At 43.0% G+C, this 16,217-nt stretch overlaps 1 protein-coding gene across 1 annotated transcript in view; it reads right to left on the minus strand.

The window, feature by feature from the left end:
* The window catches only part of podxl (podocalyxin-like), a 30,555-nt gene extending 18,235 nt beyond the window's left edge, over window positions 1-12,320 (minus strand). The window contains exon 1 of the mRNA XM_038294250.1: window positions 11,856-12,320. Coding sequence (XP_038150178.1) covers window positions 11,856-11,898 — 43 coding nt within the window. The 5' untranslated portion in view covers window positions 11,899-12,320. The remainder of the gene's footprint in view (window positions 1-11,855) is intronic.
* Between the last annotated feature and the right edge of the window lie 3,897 nt (window positions 12,321-16,217).

Raw genomic sequence — 16,217 nt, forward strand, 5'->3', positions numbered from 1 at the left:
AGTGAGTGCTTGTTGCTATGATGCGTCTTTGCTCAGCAGCTTGGCTCGTTAAAAACCAACCAATCAGAGCACAGCTCATCTAAACATTCATGATCATACCATAAAAGGAAGAACTCTGTGGTTTCATTCTAGGCTTTTAACCAGGCTGCATTAGGGCTCATAGAACAGCTAATATGCCATTTTCAGCCCAACCAATGTTACACACCCTATTCAGAGACCTGAAGGAGCAGATACCCCATAGAATCATTCTATCACCCCTTTAATGGAAAACTAGAACTGTGTCTCTGGGGTGGAGGAAAGGGTGCTTTGCAGAGCTCTACCAACTCTGTTAAGTGACATTAGAAAAAACCAGAAATGCATTTCCAAAGATTTCTCCAGCCTTTAGCCTATGCCTATGTCTGTCTGTGCAGACAGAGTTCCCCCGTCTACATACTGATGAGAATCATGTTTTTCTTGCGTTATTATGGATCCTAAACAATCAGCAGCCAAACCTGCAGGTAAATGATGATCTATGTTTATTACTGACAGCTGACTGCATCAGTAATCCGTAGATTTATTTCTCCATGCAAAGCCCCACTACACTGGAAATACGATCTACAAATAAGTTAAAATGTCTTAAATTAAATGTATTTAGCCTTAATTTGAGTAGCTAAATGAGATGATTTTCCAATAAAATGGGTATTTTTACTCTTAAAATAAGATATTTAGATAAAAATGAACTTGAAATAAGACAATGCAATTATGTTTTCTTATTTTGAATGTAAATTGTCTTGTTCGATTGGCAAAATGTCTCTTTTTCCTTCTCAATTCAAGATCAAATGCACCTATTTTAAGAAAGAAATGACTTATTTAGATTTAGATTTTTTCCAGTGTACTTCCTGAACTTCAGCATCTCCTTTGCTTCCTGTCATTACTGGAAAAAACAATGAATCCAGATGTATCCAGCTGGTTACTGTGGTCCTTTTCTTTCTAGCGCTCTTCTGATTTCTGCCTGCTGTCTGTTTTACTCTTCTAAATGAATTTCTCTCCCTTCTCTGCAGCGGATCTTTCTATCAGTCTCTCCTCTTCTATTAATCTTATATCATTATAAAACAGAGACCTAAAATAATCATAATCCCTCACAAAAACATTAGAAAGTACAACATGAACAATTCTGAAACATTGCTTAATATAATCAGACATATTATTATGATAATTGTTAGTATTATTATTATTATTAAGATTACACAGCAAAAAATGGAAATCTAAATAAGTAATTTGTGCTCAAATTAAGTGCATTCTTTCTTAAATCGAGGAGGTAAATGAGACACTTTGCCAATGCAACAAGACAATTTACATTTAAAATAAGAAAAAAACTATTGCTTTGTCTTATTTCAAGTGTATATTATCTAATTATCTTATTTCAGGAGTAAAAATACTCATTCCATTGGCAGATCATCTTATTTACCTGCTCAGATTAGGCGTAATTACACTTAATTTAAGACATTTTTTTTACTTATTTCTAGATGATTTTTGCAGTGTATATAAAAATAGGGCTTTGATGTGTTTTGTTTTACTAAAGATGAGGTCCCAAAATGTAAGATAAACAAAGCTAATCGACAAAAAGTAAGACAGACCATTGGCTGCAGCTGCAGGAGGAAAAACAGAATGAGGTTGTATGCTATTTGGTCATTCAACCAATTAGATGAGCCCTTGAATGATTTATTGACTCCTGCAAATTACGTTGAAAAAAGTTAACAAGAGAAAAAGCTAAAAAAAAAAAAATTGACCTCAATTTTTACAATCAAATGATCCATATTTATTGAATGTTCCAAAGGTAATAAGGTTTTGTCCTGGATTCCATTAACACTATTGGCTGGAAATTTGGATTTTCAAAGTATTTCACTGTGGGCCCTATAAAGGGTTAATCATGCTGATTGAAGACAGATTGATATTTCAGGGCTCTGCATGTCTGTGACTGACTGCATTAGATCATAAATGAATTCCATTTAATGAAGAATCAGAGCATTGAAGCTGCTCAGAGGAGGATGTTGGTGGCGCTGATAAATGCAGAAAACCTGGATGTTGGATCGATTTGATTATTTAACCTTCTGGGATTCTTTTTTTACGCCTCAGTTTTATTTTCACGTTTATTCTTCATCTTCCAAACATCCATCTAAAACTGTTCTGGATCTTCCTGTTCACAGGGAGTTTTTCCTCTCCACTGTCGCTACAAGCATGCTTAGTGTGAGGGATTGCTGAAGAGTCAATGAGTTGATGCAATCAGCTGGTTTTCCTTAGATAGAAAACTTTGAATCAATCTGACTGGATGATCTGGTTGAACTGTAAAGTGACCTGAGATGACATGATGTGAATTGAAATTTCTATGTGAATTGAAATTCACATAGAAATAAACTGAATAGAATTGAATAGAATCTGCCTGATCCAGACCAGAACATTTTATTCATATCATCCAATTAAAGCTGCAAGTTCTTTTTCTAATTGCCAATTTTGTTTCCCACTGATTTATTTCTGCTTTTCCTGTTAGCATGTTTGACGGACTGACTGACTGTTTGAGTTTATTCGCTCTCATATGGAGTAAATGTTGTTATATTTGTTCAATTATATTTACTATTTGCTATTTCTTTTCACTTTTTATTTTGTCACATCGTTTTCATATTTTTTTTGTATATATTTTGTATTTTTAAGTACAATTTTTCACATTTTATGTTTTCAACATCTTTTTTTTGAGGATTTTTATTTATTTTTCAAAATGTCAATTTTTTTTTAATATACATATTATTATTTTGAAAAGTATTTTCCAATTTTTGCTTTTCAGATTAAGTTTCATGAATCGTATTCTTTTCAGCTTGAGTTTCACAGATCATATTCTCTTCATTTCAAGCCCAATCCAAACACTCGCTCTTAACCAATGGAAATGTTGTTTCTAACGTCCGGTCGACCAATAGAAATGCGTCTCGCTCCTCGGTCCAGAGGAAAGCCCGCCCCTCAGGACTGAAGAGGATGTGATCTGGAAAATACAGTCTGAATCGAATGCAAATCATAAAACTTAATCTGAAAGAGAGAAATTAAAAGAAAAAAAAAATCCAAATTATAAAATCTGTAAAGAAAAATGTTTAAAAAAAAATGTTAAATTTGAAAAAAGCGAATAGGAAGAATACATTTTTGAAAAAGAAAAGAAGTGGGGAAAAAAGCAAACCTTTTTTCTATTAAAATATTTTTTCTGTTTCATTTCGGAATTTCTTTTCTCCAAATTTCTATGCACCAAAGGTGATGCTTTTCTGCAACAATAATGAAACAAAATTCCCTCCATACTCTCCATCCTGCCGAATGCTCTCAGGTTGGTTCCCATCTTTACAGACTGATTATTTTATAAACTCATTTCACAACCATTGATCAGCTTTCTTTCCATTTAAATAACATTCTAATGTGTATTTATTTAACTGATAAAATACCTTAAAGCGTAGGTATAATATCAGATTACTTCATGTTTCTGCAGGAGGCTGTTTCTCTTCAACCTGTTGAAGGTTAAAAGCTGAGAGGAAAACGAGCTTTCAGCCTTTATCTGCTCTGAGCTTTTAGAAGTGAAACCTCAGCTGCATTCATCACCTGCTGCTGGTTTTAGTTTGAACTCTGCATCATTCGAACCAAATAATAGTTTAATTCCAGATAAAGCAGCGTTGCTCCCACACATGCATTTAGTTGGAGCTAATGGAAAAGCAGCCTGGTGTTTTTCCTCCAAGCTGAGAAGTGAGGGGGGGGTTGAATGAACGCTGACAGGGCTGGGAGTGAAGGACGAGGAGAAGTGAGGAATGGGGAGGCAGGGTGTAGATCCATGACGGTACCAGCCACAGCGCTGATAAATGTCCACCTGGGTGTGGAGTTTGGCACGCAGGGTTAAGGTCTGTGGAGCCGCAGAGTGATTTACAAACTTTACCAACTCCTCCCTGAAGGAGACTTCATTTAACTTCCAGCCATAAAAAAAAAACACCTGGAGAGAAGCAGAGAAGGCTCCTACATGATCACAGCGTTTTAGTTATTTGTTTATGGAAACCTTTATTAAAAAAAAGAATAAATCTTTATTTTTTCTTATCTAATAACCACATCCCATAAGAAACAATTGATCAGTGGCGGCTGGTCAATAGAGGGCGCTATGGCGCCGCCCCACCCACCCAATGCCCCTGATTAAGACATGAATAAAAATATATATTAGATGTGCAAAATAAATGTTTAATCTTTAATGACTAGTAATGCATCATACCATTGTTCGTCAGATCGGTGACGTATTTCCGCCCAGGGCGCAAAAATCTTTTTGCCCATAGACTGTGGTTAAAAGTTGTCCATGCGCTTCAGCTCTCAGTATGATGGAAGAGGCTCTGGAGGAGCTGCAAAGATTCACAGCTCAGGTAGGAGAGTCCACTGGATGGACAACAATCACTCCACAAATCAAAGAAACATTAAACCTGGACAGCAGGGGCGTCCAAAGTGGGGGCCGGGGGCCATCTGCAGCCCTTTGGGCGACATAAAGTGGCTTTAATCACAATTCAAGAAAGAGGGAGCTCTTCTGCAATACAAAGGTACAGGGGAGCTCTGGGTGCAGCTAAGCAGCGAGCTGAGCCACAGCGCAGACGTTATCGGGGGATTGACAGGTCGAGTGACAGGAGTTAGAGATGCATTAAAGAGAGAGACAGAGAGATGGTGCAAGAACCGTCTTTTTCCAGGACCTGGTTTTGCTCCAAGGCGAGGCTAACTGCAAGCAGCATGGCTAACTGCATGTAGCGAGGCTAACTGCACGCAGCAAAGCTGACTGCCTGCAGCGTGGCTAACTGCACATTGTGAGACTACCTGCACGCAGCGAGGCTAACGGCATGCAGCGAGGCTAGCTGCCTGCAGCGAGGCTCACTGCCTGCAACGAGGCTACCTGCACGCAGCGAGGCTACCTGCACGCAGCCAGGCTACCTGCACGCAGCGAGGCTACCTGCACGCAGCCAGGCTACCTGCACGCAGCCAGGCTAACTGCACGCATCGAGGCTACCTGCACGCAGCAAGGCTACCTGCACGCAGCGAGGCTACCTGCACGCAGCCAGGCTACCTGCACGCAGCCAGGCTACCTGCATGCAGCCAGGCTACCTGCACGCAGCGAGGCTACCTGCACGCAGCCAGGCTACCTGCATGCAGCCAGGCTAACTGCACGCATCGAGGCTACCTGCACGCGGCGAGGCTACCTGCACGCAGCGAGGCTAACTGCACGCAGCGAGGCTACCTGCACGCAGCGTGGCTAACTGCATGCATCGAGGCTACCTGCACGCAGCGAGGCTACCTGCACGCAGCGAGGCTACCTGCACGCAGCCAGGCTACCTGCACGCAGCCAGGCTACCTGCATGCAGCCAGGCTACCTGCACGCAGCGAGGCTACCTGCACGCAGCCAGGCTACCTGCATGCAGCGAGGCTAACTGCACGCATCGAGGCTACCTGCACGCAGCGAGGCTACCTGCACGCAGCGAGGCTAACTGCACGCAGCGAGGCTACCTGCACGCAGCGTGGCTAACTGCATGCAGCGAGGCTAGCTGCCTGCAGCGAGGCTCACTGCCTGCAACGAGGCTACCTGCACGCAGCAAGGCTACCTGCATGCAGCCAGGCTACCTGCATGCAGCCAGGCTAACTGCACGCATCGAGGCTACCTGCACGCAGCGAGGCTACCTGCACGCAGCGAGGCTAACTGCACGCAGCGAGGCTACCTGCACACAGCGAGGCTAACTGCACGCAGCGAGGCTACCTGCACGCAGCGTGGCTAACTGCATGCAGCGAGGCTACCTGCACACAGCGAGGCTAACTGCACGCATCGAGGCTACCTGCACGCAGCGAGGCTACCTGCACGCATCGAGGCTACCTGCACGCAGCCAGGCTACCTGCACGCATCGAGGCTACCTGCACGCAGCGAGGCTAACTGCACGCATCGAGGCTACCTGCACGCAGCCAGGCTACCTGCATGCAGCCAGGCTACCTGCACGCATCGAGGCTACCTGCACGCAGCGAGGCTACCTGCACGCAGCGAGGCTACCTGCACGCATCGAGGCTACCTGCACGCAGCGAGGCTACCTGCACGCAGCGAGGCTACCTGCACGCAGCCAGGCTACCTGCACGCAGCGAGGCTACCTGCACGCAGCCAGGCTACCTGCACGCATCGAGGCTACCTGCACGCAGCGAGGCTACCTGCACGCAGCGAGGCTACCTGCACGCAGCCAGGCTACCTGCATGCAGCCAGGCTAACTGCACGCATCGAGGCTACCTGCACGCAGCGAGGCTACCTGCACGCAGCGAGGCTAACTGCACGCAGCGAGGCTACCTGCACGCAGCGTGGCTAACTGCACGCAGCGAGGCTACCTGCACACAGCGAGGCTAACTGCACGCAGCGAGGCTACCTGCACGCAGCGTGGCTAACTGCATGCAGCGAGGCTACCTGCACACAGCGAGGCTAACTGCACGCATCGAGGCTACCTGCACGCAGCGAGGCTACCTGCACGCATCGAGGCTACCTGCACGCAGCCAGGCTACCTGCACGCAGCAAGGCTACCTGCACGCAGCCAGGCTACCTGCCTGCAGCCAGGCTAACTGCACGCATCGAGGCTACCTGCACGCAGCGAGGCTACCTGCACGCAGCGTGGCTAACTGCATGCAGCGAGGCTAGCTGCCTGCAGCGAGGCTCACTGCCTGCAACGAGGCTACCTGCACGCAGCGAGGCTACCTGCACGCAGCCAGGCTACCTGCATGCAGCCAGGCTAACTGCACGCATCGAGGCTACCTGCACGCAGCGAGGCTACCTGCACGCAGCGAGGCTAACTGCACGCAGCGAGGCTACCTGCACGCAGCGTGGCTAACTGCATGCAGCGAGGCTACCTGCACGCAGGGAGGCTAACTGCACGCAGCGAGGCTACCTGCACGCAGCGAGGCTAACTGCACGCAGCGAGGCTACCTGCACGCAGCGTGGCTAACTGCATGCAGCGAGGCTAAGGCTTTAATCTGCTTCCCTGCCTCCTTTTTCAAACTTTAGGATCAGCATAGATAAAGACAGCTAGGACTGATTTAAAGCACTTTGCAGAAAAGAAGAATAAACAATCTGGGATTCACATGGAAATAATAAAATATATTATACTTTTTCTAGATGTTTGTTAATTTGCATAGTTGCTCTTAAATAAACACATTCTCAGAGAAGAAATAGTTGTTATAGATTAAAAAATATAAAGCTGATTAACAGCTTCTCCATTATTAAACTGGTTCATTATTTTTGTAGGTTTGTGACGCCATATTGGAGCATGCTGAACACAGATTTACCTTCATAGCCTCAGAAGGGCAAGATTTATGGACAAAAATTAAACCTGGACATGAAATTATGTTTTTCTTATTGTTGGCATTCATATAAATATACTGGTGTGATAACTTGGTATAAGTCTACTTTGAATTGATAGCGCCCCCTGGAGGAAACTCCACCAGCTGCCACTACAACTGATCGATGTTTTCTCAGCCACTTTCATTCAGTAAAAAGATGTTGGAGTGCAGCTTAATAAAACCATCTGATCGTTTAGGTTCATTTATCAGCTGCTAGAGAACATCTGATTTCTGCACATTTCTACAGACTCACAGCAATATGCTGTATTTTTACTACAGGTTCCAACTAAAACAAAAAATCTTTAAAATAGCTTTTTTTAATCTAACCAGAAAAAGGCTTTTAACCTGTCTTCCTGCAGTTTATTGGGCGTCTGGGTGGGCTGGTGGGGGCTGTGTGGGGGTATGCTGTGACTAATTTCCTAAAGCCGTCTCTCTCAGAATGGGCAACACTCATTTCCCCTCTAAAAATAAAAATCTGATGATAAAATCTGACAGACCCACAACCAGAATCACTGCACTGATTAAAGATATGCAGCAGATATGAATAGAATAGATTTGAACTGAACTGAACTCTACTAAACTGAATTGAATCTATTTCAGTTAAATTGAATGACTGAACTGAACTGGTTTAATTGGAGCTCAAACTGACCTGTTGCTGCTCATCCAGCTGCTAATCTGAGCATCTACATCAAAACAACTGGATGCTTTTCCCCCTATAGTGTTAGAAATCCTGTTTAAACTTCACTGTAATCTATATTTACAGATAATCTGTTCAAACTACAGATTCAGGGATGAATGAATCAAAGGAGCTGTGTCCAACCTTAACGCCCTTCCTTTTCTGGAGGCAGGATGTTGATAAAAGCTTTGTTTGGCTCCTTCTATTGTTTCCCCAGTCTGTCCCAGTGCAGCCATCAAACGCAGGCCAGTAGGAGTCGTCCCCCGGGCAGACGGGCCACAGACCGGCTGGTGTGGAGGACACATGGCGTGGATGTGGGGTTAGGAAGTCCTGCAGGGGCTGATAAGTGACTGCTCTGCTGGACCCCCCCCCCCGGAGCTCATCTGGGTTTTTAAGGAAACTACTTTAGCCCCTGATGCTACCTGTTAGCTTTCATCAAACGCTCATGTTTAAGGTTTAAGATAAAGATTTTTACTGCGGCTAAACTAGCGTAGAAATCATAAAGATCAGTGTGTTTTCAAAGGTGGAGGATGTTAGTGTCCAACAGCATCGGGTTCAAACAGCGTTCAGCTCTCAGATGATGTCACAGTATGATAGAAGAGGCTCTGGAGGAGCTGCAAAGATCCACAGCTCAGGTAGGAGTCTGGATGGACAAGCATCACTCCACTATCAGAGAAACAATAAACCTGGACAGCAGGGGCGTCCAAAGTGGGGGCCGGGGGGGGGGGGGCATCTGCAGCCCTTTGGGCGACATAAGGTGGCCTTTAATCACAATTTCAAGAAAGAGGAAAATTATTACATTAAATAATAATAACAGGATGCAACTTTTTATTCATTCAAAACGTTTTAGCTTTTAGTTTGATTTAACTTCACACATGCCTTTACTAAACCGCTGTCTCAAAAAAAACTAATTTATTAAAGATGGAAAAATAAAGCAAATGAATCCAGGAAAAGTTTTATTGTTTGCTGAGTTATTTTAAACATGAAGGACTTTTTTATTTCCAATCTACAAGGATTTCCACATCTCTCTTCTTAAGAAATTAGAATACTTTGCTTGTTTCATTAAATATTGTGTAATTAGTTGATCATCGCACCTGAAAAACATGGAAAAGATTTTTTAATTCGAATAAAATAAAAATTAAAGTTAAACAGCATCAGAAACTGTTTATATTGTTTGCTTAAAGGGAATCCTTTAAATAAATTGTCTGAATTCTAAGTTAATAATAACAATAATGAGGAATCTAATATTATTATTGTTATAATGGAGCCCTGAGTGGTTTCATTAAAGTCCTAAATCTGTTTGATGCCAAAAACTACTAATTTGCAGCTTTAAATTTGGGAAAATCCACTATGATAACATTCAGGTTTATTTATCTGTTGCTTAAATATTTAAACACGTCATAGAAAAAGTCCAAGTTGTTTTCCTGACTTGTTTTCGCGGCTGCCGTGTGCAGAAGAGCTTCACTATTTAAAGCAGCAGCTATCAGTGGGATGAGATAACGGCCATAAGCAAACATTCCCAGATGTTTTCTCACATCACATTAAAGCACGCTGCTGCTTTTTACACGCTGAGGAGAAAGCGCTGACAGCAGCTCTGCGTCCTCCATGTTTGGGAAAATAAAAGCCTCCTCTCTGGATTCAGCTCCAGCAGCAGGTGGATAATTAAAGAAAAGCAAGTCTTTGGCCTTTCAGGCGGGAAAGAACGGGGGAGGGATCCCTATTCAGCCCATTTCTAACAGTTCAAGGTGGCATGTTGATGTCTGTGAGGTTTAATTGAGTGATGAATGCGGTTTGATCACACACATTCTCTGCTTTTATTAACACAAAAAACTGAACTAAATCAGATTTATTTATTTATTTTTTTGTTGTCTGCTATCTGAATATATAAGAAACAAATTTTTTTCTTATTTCTCACATTAAAGCAATAATCCTTAATGTTTTTCAGGTTTTTAGGAGATAAATATTATATTCTGTCCTTTTTCCAAAGCAGCTCCCCAGTAAAGATTAAATTGGATCTCAGTCTAACTGCAGCCATCAGGTCTCAGAGGTTCGCTACGAAGGATTAACGAACAAACAGCATCATCAAGGTAAAGAGGGTGGTAACTCTGGAGGAGCTGCAGAGATGCTTCGCTTCAGCAAAGAAAAAAAACAAACGTCCTGTTTTCAGTTCTTCACAAACCATAAGAAGTTTAGATGAAAACTGAAATGTTTTGGTTTGGTTGAAAACAGACGTCTGAACTCAGCATCATCTGGAAGCTAAAAACACACTGGAAAAAATCGAAATCTACATCAGTCATTTTTTTATTAAAATAAGTGTATTTGATCTTGGATTGAGGAGGTAAAAGACAAATTTTGCCAATGGAACAAGACAATTTACATTTAAAATAAGAAAACACAATTGCACTGTCTTATTTCAAGTGTTTTTTTATCGAATTATCTTATTTTAAGGGTAAAATTACTCATTCCATTGGCAAACTATCTAATTTTCCTACTCAAATTAGGGGAAAAAACACTTCATTTAAGAAAATGTTACTTATTTGTAGATTGTTTTTCCAGTGCAGGAGAATCCCAGAAAAAAACCTGAGCTGCTGCAAAAGACGGAGACTTATCTTTGATCAGGAAGAACAGCCTGAAAATAACCACATGGACTAAATCAGACCATCGCATTAGTTCAACTAAATCCAACAGATCAGTTCTGGAAATAGTTAAAGAAAACTAATGTTAACAAATACAGAGAAAAAAAATATATTTCAGCTTCTTTCTGTGAGACTCTGGAAGAAACAAACTCCTAAAGAGGAGGTGCTTCAAACGAAAACACTTTGGATTTTAATTTATAATTTACTAAATTACAGAAACAAATAGTGAAAGAGTTTAAAGGAAGTGAAAACTTCTGCAGAGCTTTATATAATCACTGCTCATTGTGGTGCGAGGACTTAAACTGGAGAAATAAACGTAGAAAATCTGTTTTCATACAAAACAAAAGTTCAGGCACCCTTATTAATCTTAATTATTTTTATTTCTAAATATTTGGGTGTTTGCAGCAGCTGTTTCCCTTTCATATATCTAATAACTGATATTTCAGCATTGAACTGAGGTTTATTGGACTAAGAGAAAATGTGCAGTATGCATTAAAACAAAATGTGACAAGTGCAACAATATGTGCACCTCAGCAGAAAGAGACATTAATATTTAGTAGATCCTCTAACCTCTAGTTGCTTCCTGTAGCTTTTAATGAATCCTGGATGAAGGGATTTTTGATCATTCTGCTTTGCAAAACAATGTCCATCAGTTATTAGATATATCAAACTGAAATATCTGTTGCAAAACACCCAAATATTTAGAAATAACAATAATTAAGATTAATAGGGAGGCCCAAACTTGTTCATATGACTGTATCTGAGTGGCTAAAAATCAAAAAGGTTTCCTATTTATTCACTTTCGATAAAAGAGGCAATAAACAACCTGTTGGATCAAACCGTCGACAACCCATAAAGCCGTAAACATAGAAAATCATTCAATCATCTGCAGGAAAGATACATTTAAATAGGTTTAGTTTACTTTCACTCTGTTTTCTTTCATTTTAGCTGCTCTTCTTTTGTACGACTGCTAAAACCAAACTTTACTGCTGTGGAAACTTTGAAAAATGCGTCTAAATGAGAACATTTCCCCGTAACCTGCAGGCTGCATGCGATGCAGAGCCGTTCTGGTTCTGCATTAACATCTCATCCTGGAGAACGATTGAAATGATGGAGCGTGAAAAGAAGCACATGGCTGCAGGTGGAAGGGTACTCACTGAGTGAAAGCAGCGGCCACGTGATCCTCAGAGTCCCTCTCATCCTGTTTCTGTGGGCTTCTTCTTCCAGATGGGCTTCTCCTTCATGCAGCACAGCTCCACAGTCAGTCCCTGGACGTTGTTTCTGGAGATGTTGCACTGATTACTGATGCTAATGTGCCGACACACTGTCACGCCTTTCTCCTGGAGTTTGGATCTCAGAGAAAATGATCTTGCTCAGCTTATTGTTACTTTTTTTTTTTGGCTGGTGGACTGAAAGCGAAGAATGCTTTTGTTGCTCTCTGCACCTTCTTTGTCTCCTCTCTCTGTGCGGAATTGGGGATTTGGGGGAAGAGTATCCCTGTGGTCTCCTTGGCTGCCACTCACTCTCCCACAGAGGCTCCGTCCTGTATTGTGCTCTGGCAGTCCCCGCTCTCCTCCAAAGAGTTCAGCTGTTTGCAGAGCAGCAGCCCTGCCCTGCCTTCCTTATCATGAGAAAGCAGGGGCTGAGCCAGAGAAGTCCAATCCCACAACTTTCTGCTGCTGCTGCTGGGAAACTTTGAATAACAAAGGAAGCGACAAGACAATGTGTTCCCCTTAGTTTTGATTCATTTCTAAAATGGTCTGTTTCTCCAGGGCGTGGGGGTGAAGTCCCATCAGCACCGATGTGCTCCGATCTTTGGAAGAATCTGCTTTGATCCTCCAATAAACTCAATATCAGACAGTTTAACGCAGAACTAACCCATTCAAAGATGACATGACAGCGGGTTAAAAGAGGCAAAAATAGTTTAAACAAACCAGGTATGACCCCTAATATTTAAGTTTTAGAAAACTGTCTGGGCTTTGATTTGAAGGCGCCAAATTCATTTATCTAGTGGAAGCTGATTCTAGTGGTGAGTAGAAACCAGAGAAAGGCGTTTGTGTGAAGATTCTAAGTCATCCAGGTCATGGTCAAGCAAGAACTTTCACTTTAGGAACACCCTGAGACAAATTCTGGTTCATCCCAAATATACGACACCCGGAAACAAGGTTGACAATGTTGTTTTTCGCTGTTCATTGTGGTGAAGAGTGCACAGACCTGCACATTGGAGAAACCAAGCAACCGCTACACGGGGCGCATGGCTCAACACAGGAGGGCCAACTCCTCAGGACAGGACTCAGCTGTTCACCTACACCTGAAGGCTAAAGGACACTTGTTTCAGGACAACAACATCCAGATTCTGGCCAAGGAAGACAGATGGTTTGAGAGAGGGGTTAAGCTATCTTTGTTGACCTGGACGAGTGGTCTTAGATGTAACCTTTCACCTACTTCCAAAGCACTTTTAGGAACAATATCCAGAAGATTCACCTCCCACCCGCCCTCACCCTACTCACAGTTCAATGATACGTGACCAAACCACTCTGACAAAAGAGTAAACGACCCAACAGAAACCCAAAACGACCATTAACACCCCCCACTCCACCCCCCAGGTCACTTCCATGGCCAATCCAGTAGGAGGGATCAGAGCCACCTTCTGTTCCCCCTAATTCTTTGTTTTACCTACAGTATATTTGTTGGATTCAGAAAATGTAGATTTGCAAATAAATAGAAATTGAGTCTACACAGGAAAGAGATTCAAGCAGCTTCTGCAGGAGTGGAAGGAAAAGCCCAACCCAACTTCAAGCTTTCCTTCTCCGAATCCCCTCCTGCAGCCGTCTTTTATTAACAGAACATAACACATGGTTACAAAACGGTATTTGTTCTGACAGAACAATTGATCAGTTCATGAAGACAGAATGATCCATCAGAATGACAAGGCAGGATGGTCTCTTGACTGGATCATGAGACAGAAGTGGAGCATCCCCTCGCACAAATGTTTCATAAGGACACATTCAGTTTATAATCATCATTGAATAAACCCAACAATATTATTCTCAGTGCTTCCCACCCTAGAACTGAAGAAGCTTCTTTGATGAGAGTAGAAACGTTTTCTAGAAAACTTCACATCCAGTTGTCTAAACTGAACCTTCAAGCCACAGAAGGCGCATGAATCCCACTGTTTAAACTTGTTGTGCGTTTCATTTGTCGTAGGGAGTCGAAATGTCCAACTCTCAGGTCACAGATCTCAAAGGGCATGCCCCTGACTGTAAGTCTAAGTCTAGCCAGTTGGAGGTGGCTTCGTGATGACTGGATTAAACCGAGATGAAGAGCATCACAATAATCACTTCAGGAACTGTTAAAAGAAGATGAGCATTCTCCCAAGTTACAACGGTTCGAAACAAGGGCTTCGCCGTGTTTAGAAAGCATCAGATAATCAAATCTGGGATATGAAACAGGTGTTTCCTAGCCTGACGTAGTCCTACTCAATTCTAGCCAGAATATGAGTCTGATGCTGCTCCATAGAGCTGTGATTATGGGGCGTGTTTCGAACGAACCAGGAAAAAAATGCCTCTGCACTCAATTGGATAGACCTACAACCAATAAGAGCAACGGAGTGCGTGACGTATGTTAAGCGACCAAGGGAGCCAGCTGATAAACTAAACTTTTGCCGAATCCCGTAGGAAGGACGCCAAAAACATCTTTCTTTTCAACAAATGCCTTGATCGCGTTTCTCCGTTCCTCTTTTAAAATTAATTTGCTGTCGATATCTTCTAGAACAGACCTAATAGCAGAATCTACTCACCTCAACTCTCCAGCGGCAGCCATTGTTGTTGTCACTCAAGCACGCTTTGGTGACGTGGTTGATTACGTTACTGTTGATCATCTGTCCATCATCGTATAAAGCCCGCCCTGACAATTTGATTGGCCTGACCAGATATTGGGCGAGCATACTCGCGCTACTATTGAGCAATGCCAGACCGAACTTCCCGACCTCAAACGTTGTGGGCGGGACTAAGTTCGGAATGGCACCCAGGCTAGGTGTTTCCTGATATTAAACATGATTGGCGGAGCCGCGTCCCATGCTGTTGTAAAACACAGAGTAACCCACACTTAGATTCGATAAGACAGAGGCACAAAATATCCCCTCTTTAAGTCTGGTTTATTCCTGATGTGTCCACGAGGCCCACATGGCCAAGTGATGTCATTTTGGCCCCCTCCGCGCTGAACACCTAGGAAATTTGTAACTACGCGGACGGATCCGCATGGAAAACATGGCAAGCAGACAGCAGCTCCTGCTAACGCTGGTTTGCAATGTAAACATCTAGAGACATCCTGTGATTTAGCTAATAAATAGCACCTGTATCAACACATTTGGAAAAAGTCCAGGAGAAACTTATACCACCACACTACTTCCCGATGTTTCAGGACTCAGAACATTGAACCCAGAATCCAGGCAGACAGACTGAAGTGGTTTATAAAAGGGTTTATTGACTGCTTGGAAAGTCCGCGGCTCAGCAGCTTGGACTAAATGCCCTGAACCTCTGTAGAGGGGAAATCACAGGTTAGTGACCATGTCACTCTGACGGAGGATGATTACGAGCGTGTGAGTCACTAACCTGGTTATAAAGTTCCGACCGAACCCAGGGGAATGAGTGGAATCATGCTGGAGGATTTTCCACAAAAAATACGCCTCACTCCACCCCCCAGGTCACTTCCATGGCCGCCCAGAGAGTTCCAGGAGCCGAAGCCAATATGGCTGCAAAGCCAGGTGGCAAGCAGAATCCAGCAGATGAGGAAGAGCAGGAGTTTCCGGAAGGAGAGGCCAAAACCGGTGTCAGTGAGATAGCAGAAGTCCAGTCCAGATTATCATAGATCCGATGTGGTACGGTAGGGAAGCCAGGTCGGGAGACAGATCCAAGGTTGTAAGCAGGCAGAAACCAGAAGGAGCAGGTGGATCTGATGAAAGCTTACGATCACCTGGTGGACCTAGGCAGGTGGATGGTATGAAACCAATAATTCAGTCATCAGTGCCAAGATCATGACACAAAGACTAAGCAGAATGTCTCTCACCAGTGCTTCACCATATTTATCGAATGCAGGCAGAGTTGTTTTAGCTTCTAATATTAGACGGGACTGAAAGGATGTTGCGATGTAGGTTCGTTGCGCTTAAAGGTGTCACCTAAATTAACTGAGTTGTTTGACGTAGGTGGGGGGGGGGAGCATTTCCACAGCCACTAAAAGCCGATTGTTCACAGGTTTATATGCGGCTTTGGTCAGTGGGAGCGCGGTATAAGTTTCAGTTGTATTGGTTCATTATTGCCAAAAAAAATTTTTAAATGTGTGTTTGTGTTTTTATTTCTGTGTTTTATGGGCCATATTTAGGGTAAACGTTTAATGAATTCAATAATCCCAGAAAAGTCATTGGTTCGCGCCTTGCACAAACCAATGAACCTCAACCCTAACCCGCCATTTTAAAAGTAAATTTTCAGATAATCTGGATAACGTTTAACATTGTTGCATTT

The sequence above is a fragment of the Cyprinodon tularosa genome, unplaced genomic scaffold, assembly GCF_016077235.1.
Source record: "Cyprinodon tularosa strain WSP-4 unplaced genomic scaffold, ASM1607723v1 ctg337, whole genome shotgun sequence".
Lineage (NCBI taxonomy): Eukaryota > Metazoa > Chordata > Actinopteri > Cyprinodontiformes > Cyprinodontidae > Cyprinodon > Cyprinodon tularosa.